Source organism: Pituophis catenifer, unplaced genomic scaffold, assembly GCF_029215685.1.
Source record: "Pituophis catenifer annectens isolate HBS135680 unplaced genomic scaffold, rPitCat1.0.hap2 SCAF_43, whole genome shotgun sequence".
In the NCBI taxonomy this organism is placed as follows: Eukaryota; Metazoa; Chordata; class Lepidosauria; order Squamata; family Colubridae; genus Pituophis; species Pituophis catenifer.
This window is the reverse complement of record NW_027256923.1, coordinates 27,436-50,363: the sequence shown is the minus strand read 5'-3', so window position 1 is coordinate 50,363 and position 22,928 is coordinate 27,436. Positions and strand designations below refer to the sequence as shown.

The 22,928-nt window shown below is 46.8% G+C and overlaps 1 protein-coding gene across 1 annotated transcript in view; it reads right to left on the bottom strand.

The window, feature by feature from the left end:
- The window catches only part of RBM19 (RNA binding motif protein 19), an 84,596-nt gene that overhangs the window by 51,776 nt on the left and 9,892 nt on the right, over positions 1-22,928 (bottom strand). Inside the window, exons 9-21 of the mRNA XM_070956501.1 lie at positions 22,115-22,186; positions 21,503-21,703; positions 18,958-19,088; positions 17,601-17,722; positions 16,481-16,577; positions 15,331-15,441; positions 13,828-14,028; positions 12,108-12,222; positions 10,846-10,997; positions 9,623-9,683; positions 8,841-8,920; positions 6,938-6,993; positions 4,980-5,096 (exon numbers count right to left, since the gene is read on the bottom strand). Of these exons, the coding sequence (XP_070812602.1) occupies positions 4,980-5,096; positions 6,938-6,993; positions 8,841-8,920; positions 9,623-9,683; positions 10,846-10,997; positions 12,108-12,222; positions 13,828-14,028; positions 15,331-15,441; positions 16,481-16,577; positions 17,601-17,722; positions 18,958-19,088; positions 21,503-21,703; positions 22,115-22,186 (1,516 nt within the window). The remainder of the gene's footprint in view (positions 1-4,979; positions 5,097-6,937; positions 6,994-8,840; positions 8,921-9,622; positions 9,684-10,845; positions 10,998-12,107; positions 12,223-13,827; positions 14,029-15,330; positions 15,442-16,480; positions 16,578-17,600; positions 17,723-18,957; positions 19,089-21,502; positions 21,704-22,114; positions 22,187-22,928) is intronic.

Below are 22,928 nucleotides of genomic sequence, written 5' to 3'. Positions count from 1 at the left end.
AACCCACTTCAGTCAAATGGTTATCCAACCATTAAAAACTTCCAGTCTTGAACCATTCACACAAAAAGAGTCAGGGGTGAATGGATGGAGCTGAGCATTTACCGGCCGGATGCCCTTCCTGACGCCTATGCAGAGTTCGCAGCAGATCGTGGGGGGGTTGAGAGGCAGAAAACAGGGCCGTTTTTCCTGAAAACAGAGGTGTTTTTCATGAAAACGGGGGCCTTTTTGCCCTCCCCAGCCCCCAGGAGCACTCTGCAGGCCTCCCAAACCCTCTGCGCATCCCGTTTTTGCAAAAAACGGGCCCATTTTTGGCAAATGTTTCGCAAAAACGGGACACGCACAGGGTTCGGGAGGCCTGCAGAGTGCTCCTGGGGCCCGGGGAGGGCAAAAACTTTTTTTCCCCTTCTTTTACCTCTTCGAAATCTTGGTGCGTCTTATACTCCGGTGCATCTTATAGTCTGAAAAATACGGTAATTCATCTGGTTTCGATTCTGGTTTGCCTCGCCAGGCCAACATCCCCTTGGCACACTGTACCCAATTGTGCACCACTTGATAAGCCACGGTTCAACAATCCTTAGCTTAGCATAACCTGGGAACCCTTCCTTGATGAAAAATGCTTGCAAAGGAGAAACAAAGGGGAACTTGGATCTGCCTTCTAGGGCCGTGTCCCACAAGCTTTTGGGGGCACCAGGGACCAGTTCCGTGGAGAAAGGTTGTTCTGTGGACCGGAAGGGGGCGTGGTTCGGCGTGCTGCCTGCATCCCACGGATGGGGTTTCACTTTCCGGCATGCCATATCCAGAGACCGGAAGGTTGGGGACCCCTGCCTATGCTCATACTACGGGCAGAGTTTTTGGGAGAGTGCAAGGAAGGCCTGCAGATGGGGACTGCAGCCAAGAAATTAAAAGACGCTTGCTCCTGGGGGGGAAAGCCATGGCAAATCTAGGCAGCATTCTAAAAAGCAGAGAAATCACCCTGCCAACAAAAGTGCGTATAGTCAAGGCGATGGTTTTCCCAGTTGCAATGGATGTCTGTGAAAGTTGGACCATACGGAAGGCTGAGCACCAAAGAACGGAGGCCTTTGAACTCTGGTGCTGGAGAAGACTCCCGTGAGCCCCTTGGACTGCAAGGCGATCCAACCGGTCAGTCCTAGAGGAGACCAACCCTGACTGCTCTTGAGAAGGCCAGATCCTGAAGAGGAAACTCAGATACTTTGGCCACCTAATGAGAAGGAAGGACTCCCTGGAGAAGAGCCTAATGCTGGGAACGATTGAGGGGAAAAGAAGAAGGGGACGGCAGAGAACGAGGTGGCGTGGATGGAGTCACTGAAGCAGTCGGCGTGAGCTTCAATGGACTCCAGAGGATGGTAGAGGACAGGAAGGCCTGGAGGAACGTTGTCCATGGGGTCGCGATGGGTCGGACACGACTTTGCAACTAACAACAACAAAGGAAGGCCGGCCTGAATTGCAAACATACAGCTTTTAGAGGAAGCTGCTGAAAAAGTCACGGGCTGAATATCCCTCTCTACCCGAGTACGATTTTTCTTTTTTCTTTTTTTTTAAATTAAGCTTATTATTGGCAAGCAAAGCGTTTTGCTCCTCCGTTGGCCCCGAGGACTCTGCGGAATGCAAACAATCCCGCCGGCCAGCAAAACAGTTTAGTGGAAAGAGAATATTTTTACTGGGGTTTTTTTTTTTTTTTGTGGAGGGAGGGGGGAAAGAGAGAGGGGGGGACACACAGAGACCCCTTTTGCTTGCGCTTCTCTGCTGTTAATCAGATTCTAATTGCATTCAGCACGATGCCAGAGGTGCCTGCAACCAATAAGGAAGTGATGGCAGGCAGCTGACAGAAGCTGTCAAAATAGCCCTCGAAAAAGGGGGTCGGCGGAGGGGGGGGGAAAGGACTTGATGATAATGCGAAAATGAGATACAAAACTAGGGGGCAGAAAGGGAGGTGTGGAAATGGAAACAAGACACACACACACACACACAAGATTTTCCTCTGGCTAAGTAATATTTACTTAGAATTTAGAATGCACAGAGAACATTTTAACACCGCGGCCCTTTTAAAAAAAAACAAAAAACGAAGAGAGTTGTGTGTGTGTGTGTGGGGGGGGGGGGTAGATTCTGAGAGGGGGCTATTATTATTATTCCCATTTCGCTGATGGGGAACTGAGCCCCCACCCACCCACCCCCGGATTGGATAAGCGGAAGGAAGGAGCAGAAATGGCGGATGTTTTAATGAAGTTAAAAGGAAGAGCCTGGTTGGGTCTAGTGGGGAAGGCTCCAAGTTAGAACCGGGAGAAGGTGAGTTCTAGTTCTGTCTTAGGCTGGGTGATTTTGAGCCCATCACCAGGAGACGGTGAGTTCTAGTTCTGTCTTAGGCTGGGTGACTTTGGGCCCATCACTAGGAGACGGTGAGTTCTAGTTCTGTCTTAGGCTGGGTGATTTTGAGCCCATCACCAGGAGATGGTGAGTTCTAGTTCTGTCTTAGGCTGGGTGACTTTGGGCCCATCACTAGGAGACGGTGAGTTCTAGTTCTGTCTTAGGCTGGGTGATTTTGAGCCCATCACCAGGAGACGGTGAGTTCTAGTTCTCTCTTAGGCTGGGTGACTTTGGGCCCATCACCAGGAGACGGTGAGTTCTAGTTCTGTCTATGGCTGGGTGACTTTGGGCCCATCACCAGGAGACGGTGAGTTCTAATTCTGTCTTAGGCTGGGTGATTTTGGGCCCATCACCAGGAGACAGTGAGTTCTAGTTCTGTCTTAGGCTGGGTGACTTTGGGCCCATCACCAGGAGACGGTGAGTTCTAGTTCTGTCTATGGCTGGGTGACTTTGGGCCCATCACCAGGAGACGGTGAGTTCTAGTTCTGTCTATGGCTGGGTGACTTTGGGCCCATCACCAGGAGACGGTGAGTTCTAGTTCTGTCTTAGGCCCAAAAACAGCCTGACAATGGCCCAAAGAAGGGCCAGAAACGGCCAAAAGCCGACCTGAAAATGGGCCCCAAAACTGACCTGAAAACTGGCCTAAAAATGGCCCCCAAAACAACCGGGAAATGGCCCCGAAACAGACTGAAAAATGGTCTGAAAACGGCCCAAAAAAGAGCCTGAAAATGGCCCAAAGAACGGCTAGAAATGCCCAAAAACCAGCCTGAAAATGGCCCCAAAAAGAGGTATGTGCGCGCACATTCCGGTTTGGGCACTCGGTGGCCGGAAAGGTTCGCCATCACTGACTTAGTTGTCTCCAAACTTTGGCAACTTTTCAACCTGTGGACTTCGGCTCCCAGAATTCTCCTGGCTCAGGAATTCTGGGAGTTGAAGTCCATAGGTTGAAAAGGAGCCACAGATGCCAGTTCCGGTTCTTTCGAGGATGAGAACCATCTTAAATTCCGGAAACCGACCCCCCACTCAACGCACAAAACTCTTAACCCTCCTCCGTTAAGCGACGCGGCTGCTGTGTTCATCGGACCTGCTGCACGCTCGAAGAAGCCCGAGATGATTTAATGAGATCAAAAGCCTCCACAGAAGGAAAAAGACTCCTGTATACGAATATTAAAGAGCCAGCAGCCTCACAGCAGGCAATATTTTTATTTTTTTATTTCTACTTCTTCTACTCAGCTCCCAACTAGACTTTTTAATCTGTTCAAGTATCTACCAATTTCTACCCAAGAGCTTCTATTAGGTCTAAGTCAGTGAGTCACCCGCTCACCTCCCTCCCTTGCAAAGCTCAGGAGCGCCCCCTGCAGATCCAAGAAGAAAACACTGCTATCCCACCAATTTTTGGGTGGGAAACAGCCCAGCTGGTAAATAGATCCAAAAGGTTTGATAGGATCTGTGTCACTTGATGCTCTAAAACAGTGGTGTGTTTTTGTTTTTTTTTTAAAAAATTTGGCAACTTTTAAGATGGGTGGACTTCGACAGTCAGAATTCTGGCCCTTATGATCCACCCATCTTAATTTTTTAATTTTGATTTATATGCCGCCCTTCTCCGGAGACTCAGGGCGGCTTACAATGTGCTAAGCAATAGCCTTCATTCTTTTGTATGTTTATACAAAGTCAGCTTATTGCCCCCACAAACTGGGTCCTCATTTCACCTACCTTAGAAAGGATGGAAGGCTGAGTCAACCTTGAGCCTTGGCGAGATTCGAACCTGCAGTAATTGCAGGCAGCTGTTCTTAATAACAGGGTGCTTTAGACCACTGTACTACCAAGGCTCTTAATTAACAGAATATTTGTAGTTCGACTGTGGGATCTCCTTGGTGGGAGCCTCTGAGATTGATGGTTTTTTTGGCGGACGTTTTGGTACCCAACTAGGAAACTTCATCGGGGCTAGAAGGAAATGGGGTTTGCAGGGAAGAAGAGGAGGAGGAGGAGACTGGAGGCTTTGATGCTCTCTGAGCTTGGTTGATTTCTTACAGACATTTCATTACCAAACTAGGCAGCATCATCAGTGCTAGAAAGAAATGGGGTTTGCATGGAGGAGGAGGAGGAGGAGGAGGAGGAGGAGGAGGAGGAGGAGGAGGAGGAGGAGGAGGAGGAGGAGGAGGAGGAGGAGAAGGAAGGAAGGAAGGAAGGAAGGAAGGAAGGAAGGAAGGAAGGAAGGAGACGACAACTGTAGGGGTTTTGGTGCTCTCTGAGCTTGGTTGATTTCTTACCGACATTTCATTACCCAACCAGGTAACATCATCAGTGCAAGAGAGGGTCGGGTTTGCTCCTGAAAACTATCTGCAAGCAAACCAATCAAGCACCGAGGATTCCACAGACTAATAGAAGAAAACATTTACAGCTCTGGGTTGAACCGTGGAGTTCATGGTACTCTCTGAGGTTGGTGATTTTCTTGGATATTTCATTACCCAAATAGGTAACGTCATCAGTACTAGCCCAGGATAACGTTAAGCCAGTTGGGTAATGAAATAACCAAACCTCGGAGAGCACCGAAGACCTCACAACATCCGTTTCTTTGGAGACAAACTTTTCCTTACCTGAAAAGTTCTCTGATCTCTTTCACCGTGGCCTGGAAGGGGATATTCCGTACCAATATCTTAGAATTCACTTGCTTCTTGCTGACTTGCTTCCGACGAGCGGTTCCCACGGGGGACCTGGTGATCCGAAAGAGAAGGGCATCGGTGCCGTGAGCAAGGCTGTTGTCTTGGGTCAAGCGTGAGATTGAAGCCACGTCCGTTGGCATTAAGGGGACCTCTGAGGTCTTTTGAGGATTGCAAAGAAGCCAAACCATCCATCATCTAACTCTTCTGACCCAGCTCCCCAAACACGACAAACCCTCTGAAGTGAACTCAAAAGATTCTTTTATTAAGAGCGCCGGCAGCCCCGGCAAAAAGTTTCTCTCTCGCCGTAGGCTAACAAGTCCGTCCGGCAAGGAGATGAATAGTTGTCTGCCACATCTATTCATCTCCGCTCCCTGCCTTTTATCCCCAGAGCTAGAGTGGGACTTCGCTAGCAGCGGTGGCTCTTCCTTCCCAAGGACCGGCCCATAGATTTCCACTGCTCTCCTCTCCTCTGCCTTCTGTGCATCCGTGCGTCAGGCACCGGACCCAGCTGTTCCTCCTCTTCCTCATCAGCCACCTCCAGACCTGGGGGCTGTTGACTCTCCATCACGGATGGCCTCTGTCTTTCTCTCTCTCTCTCTCTCTGCCAGCTCCATTCCCTCTTCCCCCTCAGAGCTCCCAAGCTGCCCTGATGCTGACCCTAAGTCCCACACCTCCTCCTCCTGGATGGGTCAGCGGCTGACAGCCCACAACACTAACACAGGACTAACACCAGGGATCAATTCCCATCAGTCTAGGGAACGGTCAGATAAGAGGCAGCCTAGCCTGCAACTGGATAGCAGGCAGAGCGAGGGGCTCAGAAGAGATCCTAGTTTCTTGGACTGTAAAGGAGATGAAGGAAGACTCTACTTGCAAGATTCACACACTCACAGATGTTTTACAGCCCAAGAAACTGGAAGGGTCCCTTCTGAGCCTTTTCCCCAACTCACTACCCAGGGGTGAAATGCTACCGGTTCGGGCCGGTTCGCCCGAAAACTTTAAAGAAGTTTTTAAAAAATTCCGACGATCAGCTGTGCCCGCGCAATTTATATTCGCTAGAAAGCAGGAAATCCTGCTTTCTAGCAAATATAAATCGTGTGGCACAGCTGTTCTCCCCCCCCCTTGCTGTTCTACTTATCTTTGCAGACTCAGGAAAGGCTTCTTAGCACCTGTGGTGCGCATGCGCGCAAAGCACGCGCAAAGCAAACCAGTAGCAGACTTCAGAGCGTTTCACCCCTGCCACTATTTAGCTACGGGCTAAGCCAGTGATAGCTAACCTTTTTGCCATCACGTGCCAGGAAGGGGGGGGGGGCGGGGAGGTTTGGCACACGCGTGCCCACACCCATATTTCTATGCATGCGCGCGCAAACCCCCCTCCCCCCCCCGCTCCTGGGACGTGATGGTCCGGTAGGCCCGTTTTTCTTTCTCACCTGGCTCCAGATCTTCTCTATGCATCTGGGGAGGGTGAAAACAGCCTTCCCCACCCTCGGAGGCCCGAAATGGCCCATTTCCCAACTCCCGGTTGAACAGTGACATTTGTTGCTGTCTCCAGCCTCCAGAGCCTCTCTAGGCATGCCCACTGATATGGCTACGCGTGCCACCTGTGGCACGCATCCATAGGTTTGCCATCACGGGGCTAAGCTGTCCTTTATCTGATTGTTCCCTTGGCAGCATCTCTCTACCCAGTCTCCCATGGTCTTCCCACCTTAGCAGCAAGTTATCTGAGACCAAAAAGCCCATTTCCACGCCTGACAAAGTCTTGGTGGAATTTCGTATCCGACCCTCCCAAAGTCAATTGCCAAGGTCAAATTTACACGCTGCAGAAAAATGCTTGGATGGAGAGTTTCTCCAGACAGGAGACGGAGCACAAGTCACTTCCCTTTATCAAAACTTACTTGGTGGCTCTTTCCGAGATTTTCACTTCCAGCTGATGGCCGTCTACAGAACAACCCTGAAAGAAAACAAATTGGGCTGGTGCGGTGGGACGTCTGGAATCCTTTCTTTCCCACCAAATAAAATATCGCAAGTGGTCCCCAACGAACCAACCGCAGAAGCGGATTCTTTGACACCTTGATTGAAAGAGGGATTTTTCGGAATATAAGATGCTCTGGAATATAAGATGCACCATAGTTTTTTGGGAGGAAATTAAGAAGAAAAAAAAATTCTGCCTCTGCCTACCAGCATCCCTCGGTATTCATCTGGCTATTGTCCTGTCAGTGTGGAGAAAGTTGAGGGCTGTTTGGAAACTGAAACAGTTATTTGCTGTGTGAGCAACAAGGAAGGAGACAGCACGGAGCCTGGGCGTGGCTTAGGTCAACTGTTCTAAAGCTGCATGCTGTGCTGAGCTCTGAAACTAAAACTGAAACTCCTCTCCTCTGCTTGTGTTTTGCTTGTGTTGGAAAACCTGCTTTTAGTATTGTAATATTTACTTTATATTATATATAAAGAGAAGTTATTGAATCCTGCTGAATCAGTTACTTGTGTGCTTTCTGGATGGGGTTGCTGCTGCAGATTCTGACACATCCTTGCAGCAAATAGCAAACAGCCAGGTCAGCTTCAGCACATTATTGCAGCCTGATTCAGCACGAGCAGCTGATTGGCGGGTGGATCAGCCTCCCGGAATACCCTCAATCAGCTGTTCCAGGCTGCAGGGATTGCCACAGACCATCGCCTCCTCTGTGCCTTGCATTTTTGGCTACATTTGATGTATAAGACGCACCCAAATTTTCACCCTCTTTTAGGGGGGGGGGAAAGTGCATCTTATACTCTGAAAAAATATGGTAATTAATTAGAGAGTAGGATTTCAGCACAATCAGATAGGTTGTTAACGACAAGGTCAATTGTATGACTGATCAACTAAACCCAACATGGGAGCGTGTTGGGCCCAAGAAATCAATCTCCCTCAGCTGGGAGGTTCCCCCCGTTCGTTGGTGGCCGACGAGTCTTAAATCCATCACAGTTGGAGGACACCAAGTTCAGGAAAGCTGGTCCTTTGCCAGCTCACAATGAAAGGAGAGCGAAGAAGAGAGAGAGATGGAGATCATAAATCAATGTTTACTGCGCTAAATAATATTCCAAGGTGGAAGGGGTCATCCATGAACTCTATTTCAGTCCATTATTCAGGGTCCATCACGGGGAAACGTTGAAAAGCACATAAAGCCCAAGTGCACCAAGAATGCGAACCAGGAATATGCCTAGACAGAGCAAAGGGGGGGGCGATGACTCAGTGGTTAAAGACACTGAGCTTGGGTTCGAGACCCGAGCACTGATTGACAGGATGAGCTCCCGTTCCTGACTCCAGCCCCTGCCCGCCTAGCAGCTGGAAAGCATGCAAATGCGACTAGATAAATAGGTACCACTTCGCTGAGAAGGTAACAGCATTCCGAGCTCCTCAACGTATTGTTCTGTTGACTAGCCCAGGTTTGAGACCCAAGCACTGATTGACAGGATGAGCTCCCGTTCCTGGCTCCAGCTCCTGCCTGCCCAGCAGTTCAAAAGCATGCAAATGCGACTAGATAAATAGGTACCACTTCGCTGAGAAGGTAACAGTGTTCTGAGCGCCTCAATATATTGGTCTGTTGACTAGCCCAGGTTCGAGACCTGAGCACTGATTGACAGGATGAGCTCCCGTTCCTGGCTCCAACTCCTGCCTGCCTAGCCGTTCGAAAGCATGCAAATGTGACTAGATAAATAGGTACCACTTCACTGAGAAGGTAACAACGTTCCGAGCGCCTCGACGTATAGTTATGCTGGCCACATGACTATGGCCCATTCCCATAGACCACCAGGCAGTGTTACCTGTAATTGCTTGACCGCTTTCTGGGCGTATTCCGGTTTCTTGTACTCCACAAATCCAAACCCCATGGAGAGGAGGTTGCCTAGAAGGAACACCAGAGGAAGATCAGAAATGGATTAATGCTAAAATACTTCCCTGTTCCTTCTCTAGCTCAGGGACACTCAGCCGCCAAGTTCTTGAATTTTGCTCCTTTGACCATGAGGATGCTATGATGGTCATAAGAGGGACAACTCTCACTCTGGTCATCACTTCTTTACCCCTCCTACCATTGGGAAGGAGATATAGAATTATAGCCAGCCGCAGAAACCGGCTGAGGAACAGGTTTTATCCATGGGCTGTCAGACTCCTGAATGAGGAATAACATCATAACTACGTAGCATGATGGACTGCAGGGCCGGTGCAATGTGTAACATGTTCACACTGGTGCAATAGGACCTGGTGTTTTGTTAATATGATTTATTGGGTTAGGGATTTTCTGTCTTCACTGTGAGTTGTATTGTGTTGGGAGGGTGCACTGAGGGAGCTCCACCCAATCTCATTGTACGTATGTTGTGCACTGACAATAAAGGTTTGAATTTAGTTGAATTTAGGACGCTACGATGGTCTTAAGCGCAAGAACCGGTTGCAAGTCATTTTTTTCAGCACCATTGTAACTTTGAACGGTTACTAAATAAATGGTTGTAAGTCGAGGACCAACCAGCGGTGGGTTACAGGAATTAAAGTCAAGCACCCCCCGTGGTACGAAAGAACTCCGAGGGGAAAAAAAAATCAGAAAAATACATACCGGTTTTATCTTTCTTCTTTGAGACGGTGCAACTCCGCACAACGCCAGCTTTGGAAAAAAACTAGGAAAAAAAAAAAAGAGGAGCATACTCTGAAGTTTTATTCTCCTGTATTAAGCCACTTCGCTTTTCTCCGAGACGGGAAAGACAAAGGGAGAGAAAGAAAATGAAAAAAGATGCCCTGTGACATCAAAAGTTTACACTAGAAAACACGCAGCTGAGTTTGTCTTCCCTGCTAAGGCGGAATATGGAGGCCATGAAGCACGAAGCAGGTTCTGTAATGGGGATGACTGGACTGCCTTAAGGGCAGCCCCCCAAATTTTATTCAAGAGGAAGAAGGACAATGCCTGTAAAGTTCTAAGAGTATGGGGAAGCACACGGAAGGAAGGAAGGGAGGAAGGAAGGAAAAAAGGTAAGAAAAGAGGGAGGGAAGGAAGGAAGGAAAAGACAGGAAGGAAGGAAAAAAGATAAGAAAAGAGGAAAGGAAGGGAAGGGAGGGAGGAAGGAAAGTAAGAAAAGAGGGAGGGAGGGAAGGAAGGAAAAAACGTAAGAAAAGAGACAGGGAGGGAGGGAAGGAAGGAAGGAAAACGGTAAGAAAAGAGGGAGGGAAGGAAAGGACAGGAAGGGACAGAAGGAAGAAAAAAAGGTAAGAAAAGAGGAAAGGAAGGGAAGGGAGGAAGGAAGGAAGGTAAGAAAAGAGGGAGGGAGGGGGAGGGAAGGAAAAGACAGGAAGGGAAGGAAGGAAAAAAGGTAAGAAAAGAGGAAGGGAAGGGAAAGGAAGGGAAGGGAAGGGAAAGGAAGGGAAGGGAAAGGAAGAAGGGAGAAAGGAAGGAAGGAAAGGAAAGGAAAGGAAAGGAAAGGAAAGGAAAGGAAAGGAAAGGAAAGGCCCCAAAATTATTTGATACAAAATCAGAATGAGTGACTTTATCTGCCTCACTTGTTAAACCAGAGAGGAATCAAAATCAGATGAACTAATTCCACTTTATTGTCAAGCTACATTGACAGAATCTTGCAAGTCTGAAAATCCAATTCTCCCCCCTACCACCTTTACCCCTTGAGAAACTAGGGAGAGTTTCTTCTAAGCCTCTTGCCCCACCCCCACCATCCAGATGTGGGCTATATGCCCTCTCTTATCTGACCATTCTCTCGGCAGCCTCTCTTCACTCCGTCTTCCAAAGTCTTTCCCGCAGGCCATTAACATAGCCGTGAAATCACCGGAAATCACCTCTTTTAGCGTGTCTTCTGTCGTGCTGAAGTTGAGGTTTTTTATGAAAATGGTACATCCTGGAAGGCTTTCTTCTTCTTCTTCTTCTTCCTCCTCCTCCTCCTTTTCCTCCTCCTCCATTTCCTTCGGAGCATCACTTTTTTCGGAAACCCCTGCAAGAGAAGGAAGTAGGAGCGAATCTAAGGGAAGACATCTTTAGACTCAGCTTGGCTTTCAAAAAAAGTCAGCCCCCAAGGGAGTGAGCAAGGGGTGGTATTCACTTACTTTCCCTAAAAAGTCAAAAGGTAAAGGTTCCCCTCGCACATCTGTGCTAGTCATTCCTGACTCTAGGGGGCACTGCTCATCTCCGTTTCAAAGCCAAAGAGCCAGCGCTGTCCGAAGACGTCTCCGTGGTCATGTGGCCGGCATGACTCAACGCCAAAGGCGCACGGAACGCTGTTACCTTCCCACCAAAGGTGGTCCCTATTTTTCTACTTGCATTTTTTTTTTATTTGCTTTCGAACTGCTAGGTTGGCCGAAGCTGGGACAACTCACTGGAGCTCACCCCGTTACGCGGCACTAGGGATTTGAACCGCTGAACTGCCGACCTTTCGATCGACAAGCGCAGCGTCTTAGCCACTGAGCCACCACGTCCCTTTTACTTTCCCTACCAGTTTGCAAATGTGAGTGCATGCACGGCCACCCGTGATTTTGGCTTACCAGTTCGGGTGAATCTGTCCGAACCGGCTGAATACCAACTCTGGAGTGAGCCCATAGAACAAAGGCCAACCTTCAGGAGGGGCTCAAACGAACAGAAGCAGGCGGTACTCAGTGATTGAAATAGATACTAATGGAACTGTGGAATCCAAAGATTCTCATCGAAAGCCAAGGAATGAATCATTGTAACTATGGTGGCGCAGTGGTTAGGATGCAGAAATGCAGGCTAATTCTGCCGACTGCCAGGAGTTCGATTCTCACCAGCTCAAGGTCGACTCTCCCTTCCAGCCTTCCGAGGTCGGTAAAATGAGGACCCAGATTGTTGGGGACAAGATGTTGACACTGTAAACCGCTTAGAGAGGGTTGTAAAGGCACTGTGAAGCGGTATATAAGTCTAAGTGCTATTGCTATTACAGTCTGAGAAACTAGGGAGGGTTCCTTTCTCTGCCCGTTATGCAGCCGTGGGCTTTGCTCCCTCTTATCTGACCCAAACGCATGAGAACGTGGAAGCAATTCTACTCAACTGCCACAGCCCCCCTTTCCCCCCCCCCAAAAAAAAACCATACCTCTCTGGGTTTGTTCCTCGCCTTCTTTTTGCTCTTCGACCTCTGACATTTTTCTCCCGGGACCAGAAAAGACCCCCATGGGTGCCCATTCGAGATAGAGAGGGATATGCTGGAACTGAGCAAGGAAGAAGAAAATCAATGCAAAGAAGTTAAAACGAGGAAGGGGAAAAATATTCGGTACAAATCAGTGGAAGGATAAACAAAACCCCCCCCACAAGATTCGTTTAAGGCAGGGAGCCAATTAATGCTGAAAAGTGGGGGGACGGGAGACTGTTATTCTCAATCTTGGCAGTTCGAAGATGTGTGGACTTCAACTCTCAGAATTCCCAGGCTGGCTGGGGAATTCTGGGGGTTGAAGTCCACACGTCTTCAAGCTGCCGAGGTTGAGAAAGACTGGGGTAGAATAGAATAGAATAGAATAGAATAGAATAGAATAGAATAGAATAGAATAGAATAGAATAGAATAGAATAGAATCTGGAAGGGACCTTGGAGGTCTTCTAGTCCAGCCCCCTTCTCAAGCAGGAGAACCTATACTATGTCAGATAAGTGACTGTCTAAAGGTAAAGGTAAAGGTTCCCCTCGCACATATGCGCTAGTCGTTCCCGACTCTAGGGGGCGGTGCACATCTCCGTTTCAAAGCCGAAGAGCCAGCGCTGTCCGAAGACGTCTCCGTGGTCATGTGGCCCGCATGACTCAACACCAAAGGCGCACAGAACGCTGTTCCCTTCCCACCAAAGGTGGTCCCTATTTTTCTACTTGCATTTTTTACGGGCTTTCGAACTGCTAGGTTGGCAGAAGCTGGGACAAGTCACGGGAGCTCACCCCGTTACGCGGCGCTCGGGATTCGAACCGCTGAACTGCCGACCTTTCGAGCGACACTCAGCATCTTAGCCACTGAGCTGCCGTGTCCCTTATAGTGACTGTCTAATCTGCTCTTAAAAACCTCCAGTGACAGAGCTTCCACAATTTCTGGTAGCAAGTTGTTCCACTGGTTAATTGTTCTCACTGTCAGGAAATTTCTCCTTAGTTCTAAGTTGCTTCTCTCCTTGATGAGTTTCCACCCGTTGCTTCTTGTCCTGCCCTCAGGGGCTTTGGAGAATAGCTTGACTCCCTCTTCTTTGGGGCAGCCCCTCAATTTTTTTTTTTAATTTGATTTATATGCCGCCCTTCTCCGAAGACTCAGGGCGGCTTACAATGTGCTCAGCAATAGCCTTCATCCTTTTGTATATTTATACAAAGTCAGCTTATTGCCCCCACAATCCGGGTCCTCATTTTACCTACCTTAGAAAGGATGGAAGGCTGAGTCAACCTTGAGCCTTGGCGAGATTCGAACCTGCAGTAACTGCAGGCAGCTGGTCTTAATAACAGGGTGCTTTAGACCACTGTACTACCAAGGCTCCTTAAGCAATAGCCTTCATCCTTTTGTATATTTTATACAAAGTCAGCTTATTGCCCCCACAAACTGGGTCCTCATTTCACCTACCTTAGAAAGGATGGAAGGCTGAGTCAACCTTGAGCCTTGGCGAGATTCGAACCCTGCAGTAATTGCAGGCAGCTGGTCTTAAGCAGCTTAATAACAGGGTGCCTTAAACCCTTGTACTACCAAGGCTCTTCTGAAATACTGGAAGACTGCTATCATGTCGGGGTAGGCTATCCATGCACCCTCCGGAATAGCCTGGATCCAATCACCAGGCCTGCCTGCCACCCCTTGAGGCCTACCTTGGAGTAGGCCAACTTGGCGAATGCCTTTTTCGCTTCGGTGGGTTCCAGGAACTCCACGATGGCTGTCACTCCTCCTTCGGGGAGCAGGACGCGACCCAGGCTACCGAAAGGCCCGAAGACTTCCTCCAGCTGCTCCGCCTTCGTGCCAGCAGGCAGGTTCTTCACCAAAATCACCGTCTTGCTCCGTTCTCCAGCCGCCTGGAAGGAAGGAGAGGCTGCGTTGCAAAGCTTAACAGTTTATTTGAGAGCCGATCCCTACGATCGCCCCCCGAAAGGCTACAAAAGGCAAAGGATTTTACAGCCAAAGGGAAGCAAGCTTGCCGATTTGATCACGTCTCCGTTGGTAACGCTTCCCTGCATGTAGAAAGTGAGAAATTTAGAGAACCTCCCTCCCTCCCCTTTCTTTTTCCCTCCCTCCCTCCCTCCCTCTTTCTTTCTCTTTCTTTTTTCTTTCTTTCTCATCCTTCCTCCCTGCCTCCTTCCTTCCTTCCTTCCTTCTTTCTTTTCCTTCCTCCCTGCCTCCTTCCTTCCTCCTTCCCTCCCTCCCTCCCTTTCTCCCTCCCTCTCTTTCTTTTTCTCTTTCTTTCTTTTTCTCTTTCTTTTCCTTCCTCCCTGCCTCCTTCCTTTCTCCTTCCCTCCCTCCCTCTTTCTTTCTTTTCCTTCCTCCCTGCCTCCTTACTTCCTTCCTTTCTCCTTCCCTTTCTTTCTCCCTCCCTCCCCTTTCTTCCTCTTTTTCTTTTTCTTTCTTTCTCTTCCTTCCCTCCTTCCTTCCTTTTTCTTTCTCTTCCTTCCCTCCTTCCTTCCTCCCCTCTTTCTTCCTTCCTTCCTTTCTCTTCCTTCCCTCCTTCCTCCCCACTTCCCTCAATCCCTCTTCCTCCCTCCCTCCCTCCCCTTTTTCTTCCTTTTTCTTTCTTTTTTCTTCCTTCCCCCTCCCTCCCTCAATCCCTCTTCCTTCCTTGCTTCCTCCCTCTCTCCCCTCCCTCCCTCTTTTTCTTTCTTTCTTTTCTTTCTTCCTTCCTTTTCCCCCCTCTTCCTTCCTTCCTTCCTTCCTTCCTTCCTTCCTTCCTTCCTTGAGAAGCTCACAACAGAAAAAGAAAGAAACCAGACAAAAAGAAAAAAGGTGAAAGAAAACAACATGGAAAAAAATAGAAAGAAAAAAATAGAAAGTGCCTTATTCTCCACAGCAGATACAAGCACATATATATTATATATATATATATTATACATTTTGACCTCTCTCCTAAAACTACATCATATTTCTTTTCTCTTTGCTAATCTGTTCTTTTTAATCATCAAAATCACAAATTCACTTTTGTTTTTCCCACGTTGATGCAAAAAAGCTGAGACGCTCGCTTTCTAGAAGCAAGGAGCTTCAGAACTGCAGGAATGTTTTAACAAAAAAAACCCAAAAACATGCTCGATCAAATTCTCTATTCTGACGGCTTCGACCGCTTTTGACGTCCCAGATTGAGTGAGAAGGAATGAGGGGTTCGAACTCACCTGGCTGAAGGAATCCAGGCTGACTCCGTTGTCAAGCAGGAACCGGCGCACGTTTTGAACGAGCTCGGTTTCCCCAAGTGCCACCCTCACGGCCACACTGCCCTTGCCTTCCTGCCAAGAGAAAAAAGGAAGTAAGAGGCATCCAATTTTGGTCACCCACACTATAAAAAAGATGTTGAGACTCTAGAAAGAGTGCAGAGAAGAGCAACCAGGATGATGAGGGGTCTGGAGGATGAAACCTACGATGAACGGTTGCAGGAACTGGGCATGGCTAGTCTAGTGAAGAGAAGGACCAGAGGAGACAGGGTAGCAGTCTTCCAATATTTGAGGGGCTACCACAGAGAGGAGGGGGTCAAACTATTCTCCAAAGCACCTGAAGGCCAGACAAGGAATAATGGATGGAAACTGACCAAGGAGAGATTCAACCTGGAAATAAGGAGGAATTTTCTGACAGTGAGAACAATCAACCCATGGAACAGAAGTTGCCTTCGGAAGTTATGGGAGCTTCATCACTGGAAGCTTTCAAGAAGAGACGGGACTGCCATCTGTCAGAAATGGTGTAGGGTCTGCTTGGGCAGAGGGTTGGACTAGATGATTTACAAGGTCCCTTCCAGCTCTGTTAATCTGAATCTATCTAAGATGATCAAAGGCCTGGAGACTAAAACATACGATGAACGGTTGCAGGAACTGGGCATGGCTGGTCTAGTGAAGAGAAGGACCAGAGGAGACAGGGTAGCAGTCTTCCAATATTTGAGGGGCTGCCACAGAGAGGAGGGGGTCAAGCTATTCTCCAAAGCACCTGAAGGCCAGACAAGGAATAACAGATGGAAACTGACCAAGGAGAGATTCAACCTGGAAATAAGGAGAAATTTCCTGACAGTGAGAACAATCAACTCATGGAACAGAAGTTGCCTTCAGAAGTTGTGGGAGCTTCATCCCTGGAGGCTTTCAAGAAGAGACTGGACTGCCATCTGTCAGAAATGGTGTAGGGTCTCCTGCTTGGACGGGGGGTTGGACTAGAAGACCTCCAAGGTCCCTTCCAACTTCGTTAATCTGAATCTATCTAAGATGATCAAAGGTCTGGAGACTAAGTTGCACTTCAAACAAACAAACCACGACAAAAAAACCCACAACAACAACAACAACTCACGTGATCCAACACTTGACTCTTGGTCGCGTTGTATTTGTGTGCCACAGCGTCTGCCACGGCATTCGTGCCCATGAAGAGGGTGTTCCAGTTGTGAGAGCTGGGGTGGAGGACAAAGACTGTGAGTTCCGCTGTTTGGGAGGACTGGAAGAATAACGTTCCCAAAGCGAAGGAACGGAGTTGCGAATGTGTCACAATTTGCAGAAATGGCTGAAGCGTTCTGTTTGATCCGAGAACCAAGAAAGCAATTTTTGTCCTCCTCCCTCTCTCCCTCTTTTCTTTCTTTCCTTCATTTTTCTCTCTCTCTTTTCCCTCCCTCTTTCTTTCCTTCCTTCCTTCTTTCTTTTTCTTTCTTTCTTTCCTTTCTCCTGCCGTCCCTCTTTTCTTTCTTTTCTTTTTCTCTTCCTCTTTTTTCTTTCGTTTCATTCTTTCTCTCTTCCTCCCTCTCCCTTTTCTTTCTTTCCTTCTTTTTTTGTCTTCCTCCCTCCCTCCCTCTTTCTTTCCTTCCTTCCTTCTTTCTTTCCTTTCTCCTGTCCTCCCTCTTTTCTTTCTGTTTCTTTTTCTCTTCCTCCCTTTTCTTTCCTTTCATTCTTTCTCTCCCTCCCTCCCTCTCTCTTTCTTACTTTCCTTCTTTCCTTCCTTTCCTTTCTCCCTCCCTTCCTCTCTCTCCCTTTCTCTCTCCAACCCAACCCAACCGAACCCAAAAGCTTGAACTTTTCATTCAAGCGAAAAGTCCACGCAAGGTTTCCAGACTTTTCAAGATTTGTTCTTGTTGCTTGGTCAGAGAACAATCAACAAGAAAATTTCCTGATAGTGAGAACAATTAATTGGTGGAACAACTTGCCTGCAGAAGTTGTGAATGGCTCCAACACTGGAAGTTTTTAAGAAGATGTTGGATAACCATTTGTCTGAAGTGGTGTAGGGTTTCCTGCCTAAGCAGAGGGTTGGACTAGAAGACCTCCAAGGTCCCTTCCAACTCTGTTATTCTGTTCTGTTCTGTTCTGTTCTGTTCTATTCTATTCTGAATATATGAAAACTCTTGATATAAACAAAGAGAGAGAGAGAGAGAGAGAGAGAGAGAGAGGGAGGGAGAGGGAGAAAGATAACTTATGAAGGCATCAACCTCAAGCTGTTTGCTTTATCTTTTGAGGCCTTTTGCTTCTTGTACGAAGACGAGCCTGCAGCATCTGAACTCTCCGCTTCTTCCTTCTTGATGGTTGAAGGCAATACGTGCAACATTCGGCCCTGAGAGACAAAAGAGAAAATTTGAAATATCGATCCTGGAAATGGAACGAGCGGGAAAGCCCAAAGTTATCTTGGATCCCTAAGTTTTGGAAAATCTCTGCAACTGTCAGGCACCAAAACCTAAGAAAGACACGCTGAGGTTTTTCTAAGCAATTTTCTTTTATTGTTCTTTGCCTATAGACTGAATCTTGCCAACTTCTGCGCAGTTTTCTTTATTGCTCCTTGCCTATAGATTGCATCTTGCCAACTTCTGCACAGTTTTCTTTATTGCTCCTTGCCTATAGACTGCATCTTGCCAACTTCTGCAGTTTTCTTTATTGCTCCTTGCCTATAGACTGCATCTTGCCAACTTCTATGCAGTTTTCTTTATTGCTCTTTGCCTATAGACTGAATCTTGCCAACTTCTGCGCAGTTTTCTTTATTGCTCCTTGCCTATAGACTGAATCTTGCCAACTTCTATGCAGTTTTCTTTATTGCTCTTTGCCTATAGACTGAATCTTGCCAAATCAAAGCACCATAAGACATATCCTCTGGGAACTATGATGGAGGAGTTATCTTCACCCTCTTTCACCCATAAAAACTACTTGTACTGCAAAGGATACTTATAAGTTGAATCTGATCCTCATTCCATAACCAAATGCTATTATAATATAAGCATTTACACTGGTCCCTCAGTGGAGCCCCCAAAATAAGTTTTCAATATATGGGGAACCCAAGAAAGAATCTATAACTGCCCACAGGGTGGATAAAAATCAATGATTTAAAAAAAAAAATCAGATTTTTTTGATTTAAATCGGATTTTTTGATTTAAATCGGATTTTTTTGATTTTTATCGAATTTATTTTAATAAAAAACTTTTGGGGTAAAAATCTATCGTAAGATAGTTTTCTATTTAAGATACATAAATCATTTAGTTTATTCAGCATGAAATGGAGCTGAGTTATGTAGCAGGAGGCTGTATATTCTGCAACACTGGGACTATCGGTGAGTCAAGAGTGGGTCAAAGGAGTAGCAGAGATGACAGCTGCTCTTTAAAAATTATGATTTAAATCGAGTTGATTTAAATCAAGCCTTTTTACTAGCGATTTAAATCATGATTTAAATTGTGATTTAAATCAACTCGATTTAAATCAAATCCACCCTGACTGCCCAGCTCATCCTCTGTCTGACTCCCAGTGCCTGGGGGCAGCCATGTAAGATCTGCAGCATAGAGAAATCGATCAATAAATTTGTACCTGGAAAACCTGTCCATCCACTTCTGCAAAGGCCTTCACGGCATGCTCAGGAAACATGTAGGTGACAAACGCAAAGCCTTTGGGCCTCTTGGTCAGGCCATCAATAGGGAAGTGGATCTCGGAGAGAGGCCCTGTGTGTGAAATAACGGATTCATTTGGAAAAAGGTTGCAGGAGAGGAACTACTCGGGAGGAAGGCAACATTAGACTATAATAGTTTTGATAGAACAGTTGGTTGCTTTCTTGCTGTTGTTTCGTTATCCAACTAGGTCAGCGGTCACCAACTGGTGGTCCGTGAGAAAATTTTGGTGGTCCACAGAAAAACTGTTTGCATTTTTTATATTGCACTAAATCAGGGGTCCTCAAACTACGGCCCCTGGGACGGATATGTGCAATGAACGTTTGTGTTGCTGCAGAGAGTCTCCCCCTTCGGGGTCTTTTTGTGTGTGTCGGAGGGGGGGCAGAAATTCCGACTTGGGGTCTGCTTCGGTCTCCTGGTGGGGGGCTTTGGGCGAAGGCTGGAGGGAAGAGCCGCTGGTGGCGAAGACCTGGGAGTCCTTGTTCCAGTGGGACTGCATCATGGCCTGGAACTGGCTGACCATCTCAGCCCGCTGAGCCTCCAGACGCCGGTACCTGGCCTTGCACTCCCGCAGGTCTTCCCTCTGCTTGGAAAGCCTATGCTCCTAGTCCTCAGTGAGGTGCTTCTGCTGAGCCTCCTTCTCGGCCAGATCCAATTTGAACTGAGCTGTTTTGCCAACTCTTTCTCGTGGTGGCTGCTTAGCTCCAACCACTGCTTCCTATTGGGGCCATAAAGAGCCTGGGCGGGCAAGTGAGGAGTGGCAGGGAGGGGAGGGGTGATTAGAGGCCGGCGAGGCGCCCCTCAACATGAGTGACATCGAGTTGGCCACGCCCACCCAGTCACATGACCACCTAGACACGCCCACCCAGCCAGTCATTAAGCAGATCATATTAATGGTCCACGGGATTTAAAATTACAAATTTAGTGGTCCCTGAGGTTGGTGACCCCTGAACTAGGTGACATCATTAATGCTAGAAGGGAATGAGGTTGCAAGGAGGAGGAGGAGGAGGTGGAGAAAGAGAAGGAGGAGAGGACTGTGGGGTCCTTGGTGCTCTCTGAGCTTGGCTGATTTCTTGGAGACATTTCATTACCCAACTCGGTAACATCATCAGTGCTAGAAGGAAGTGGGGTTTGCTCTCATTTTATATACTACCCTGTTTTCCCAAAAATAAGACCTCCCCTGATAATAAGCCCAATTGGGCTTTTTGAGCACATGGCAATAAGGCCAAGCGCTTATTTCAGGGTTCAAAAAAAATATAAGACAGGGTCTTATTTTCAGGGAAACAAGATAGATAGATAGATAGATAGATAGATACCCTGTTTCCCCCAAAATAAGACATCCCCTGATAATTAGCCCAATCAGGCTATTTGAGCGCATAGCAATAAGGCCAAGCGCTTATTTCAGGGTTCAAAAAAAATATAAGACAGGGTCTTATTTTTGGGGAAACAAGATAGATAGATAGATAGATAGATAGATAGATACCCTGTTTTCCCCAAAATAAGACATCCCCTGATAATTAGCCCAATCAGGCTATTTGAGCGCATAGCAATAAGGCCAAGCGCTTATTTCAGGGTTCAAAAAAAATATAAGACAGGGTCTTATTTTTGGGGAAACAAGATAGATAGATAGATAGATAGATAGATAGATAGATAGATAGATACCCTGTTTTCCCCAAAATAAGACATCCCCTGATAATTAGCCCAATCAGGCTTTTTGAGCGCATAGCAATAAGGCCAAGCGCTTATTTCAGGGTTCAAAAAAAATATAAGACAGGGTCTTATTTTTGGGGAAACAAGATAGATAGATAGATAGATAGATACCCTGTTTCCCCCAAAATAAGACATCCCCTGATAATTAGCCCAATCAGGCTATTTGAGCGCATAGCAATAAGGCCAAGCGCTTATTTCAGGGTTCAAAAAAAATATAAGACAGGGTCTTATTTTTGGGGAAACAAGATAGATAGATAGATAGATAGATAGATACCCTGTTTCCCCCAAAATAAGACATTCCCTGATAATAAACCCAATCAGGCTTTTTGAGCGCATAGCAATAAGGCCAAGCGCTTATTTCAGGGTTCAAAAAAAATATAAGACAGGGTCTTATTTTTGGGGAAACAAGATAGATAGATAGATAGATAGATAGATACCCTGTTTCCCCCAAAATAAGACATCCCCTGATAATTAGCCCAATCGGGCTTTTGAGCGCATGGCAATAAGGCCAAGCGCTTATTTCAGGGTTCAAAAAAAATATAAGACAGGGTCTTATTTTTGGGAAAACACGGTAGAGCAGGCCCCACTCTTTATTAGCACTGATGTTACTTGGTTCACTAATAAAATCCTCAACCAATGACCACCACGGTCCAAAGTTGCTAAGCTATGTTGAAATTTTCAAGAGGATCTTTCCAGTTTTCGGAAACCACCTTTTGGAAAAGAGGCTCCAAGCCCCCCCAAATAGCGGGGCAATTTACCGTGTTTGGCAAAGATGGCCTCCAATTCTTCTTCGGTGCAGGTGTAAGGAAGGTTCCTCACGAAGAGCCTTCCGGATTCCGAGAGGTCTTCTTCCTCCTCATCGTCTTTTTTGGTTCTCTGCCAAACCTGGCCGGATCCCTTCTCAGAGGGCTTCCCCTTAGCGCCCCTCTCTTCTGGAAACAGCTCAATGTACCGACCGCCTGTCAGGTGAAATGCAGAATACAGGTTAAGTCCTCGACTTGCGACCGCCATCAAGCCCCAAGTTCCTGTTGCTAAGGAGCGAGACATCGGTGAAGTGACTTTTGCCCCATCTTACGACCTTCCTTCCCACAGTTGTTAAGCGAGTCCCTGCGGTTGTTGTTGTTTTTTCAAAACAATTTTTTTAAAAACACAAACATACATCTTTTCAGAATGAGTCATTGAGCCGGTCAGAGCTGGCTTCATTTGAGAACGTGCCAGACATGAAGCTCCTAATAAATAAATAACTGGATTTCTTTGGAAGCTTGGCTCAAGACTCATGATTTAATTAGGGCATCCTTCGGGGGGGAAAAAGTTACTTAGCCCAAATAATTTTTCCCTAGTCAAAAAAATAAATAAATCAGGAGACTCACCCATGTATTCTCGATCCCTCTTTAGGGCTTTCTGTTGTTCTTCCTCCGTGTTAAAATCGACGAATACGTAGCCTGTGGAATTTGAAAATTATGGATAATTCTAATTATTTAGAGAACTTAAGAGTGCTGGAAACAAGAGAAAAGGAGGAAACAGCACGCTATCCATTTGAATTACAGTTTAGGAAGACAGCATTATTACAAGCATAAAATTGTTTTTCTTTTTCATCCAGAGTTGTACACACAAACACACAAAAATACCTATGGCAGGCTGCATCATTTATGATAAAGGTTTTGGCCTTAAATTGATTATGCAATGGAGCCCTTAACACACACACCTACACATTAGAGTAATAAAAATAGACAAGCAAATTTAAAAGGAAGGAAGGAAAGAAGGAAGGAAGGAAGGAAGGAAGGAAGGAAGGAAGGAAGGAAGGAAGATAAAACTATAACCTACTTCAAGATGGGATTGTATAGGAAGCTGTATGACGCTATTGTTAAGTGTGCAATAATGCTAAGTAATAAAGCTGCAATCTTATTCGGAATCCCAGAATAAGTACAATGGACTGGGGAATTCTGGGATTTGATGCCCACATGTCTTAAAAGTTGCCAAGTTGGAAAAACACTGCTCTATTCTAAATGATCTTAAACAAAGATGCATTGCCACATGCATCGCGATGGGCCAGTGTTAGCTCACTCCCTTTAAAGTATTCTACTTATTACAGATTTCTCATTTTTGGTGTTCCGCCAAAAATATTCTCTTTTTGGCTTTGCCGGAAGTTCATGAGCAAGCAGCATAAATTATGCAAGATGATAG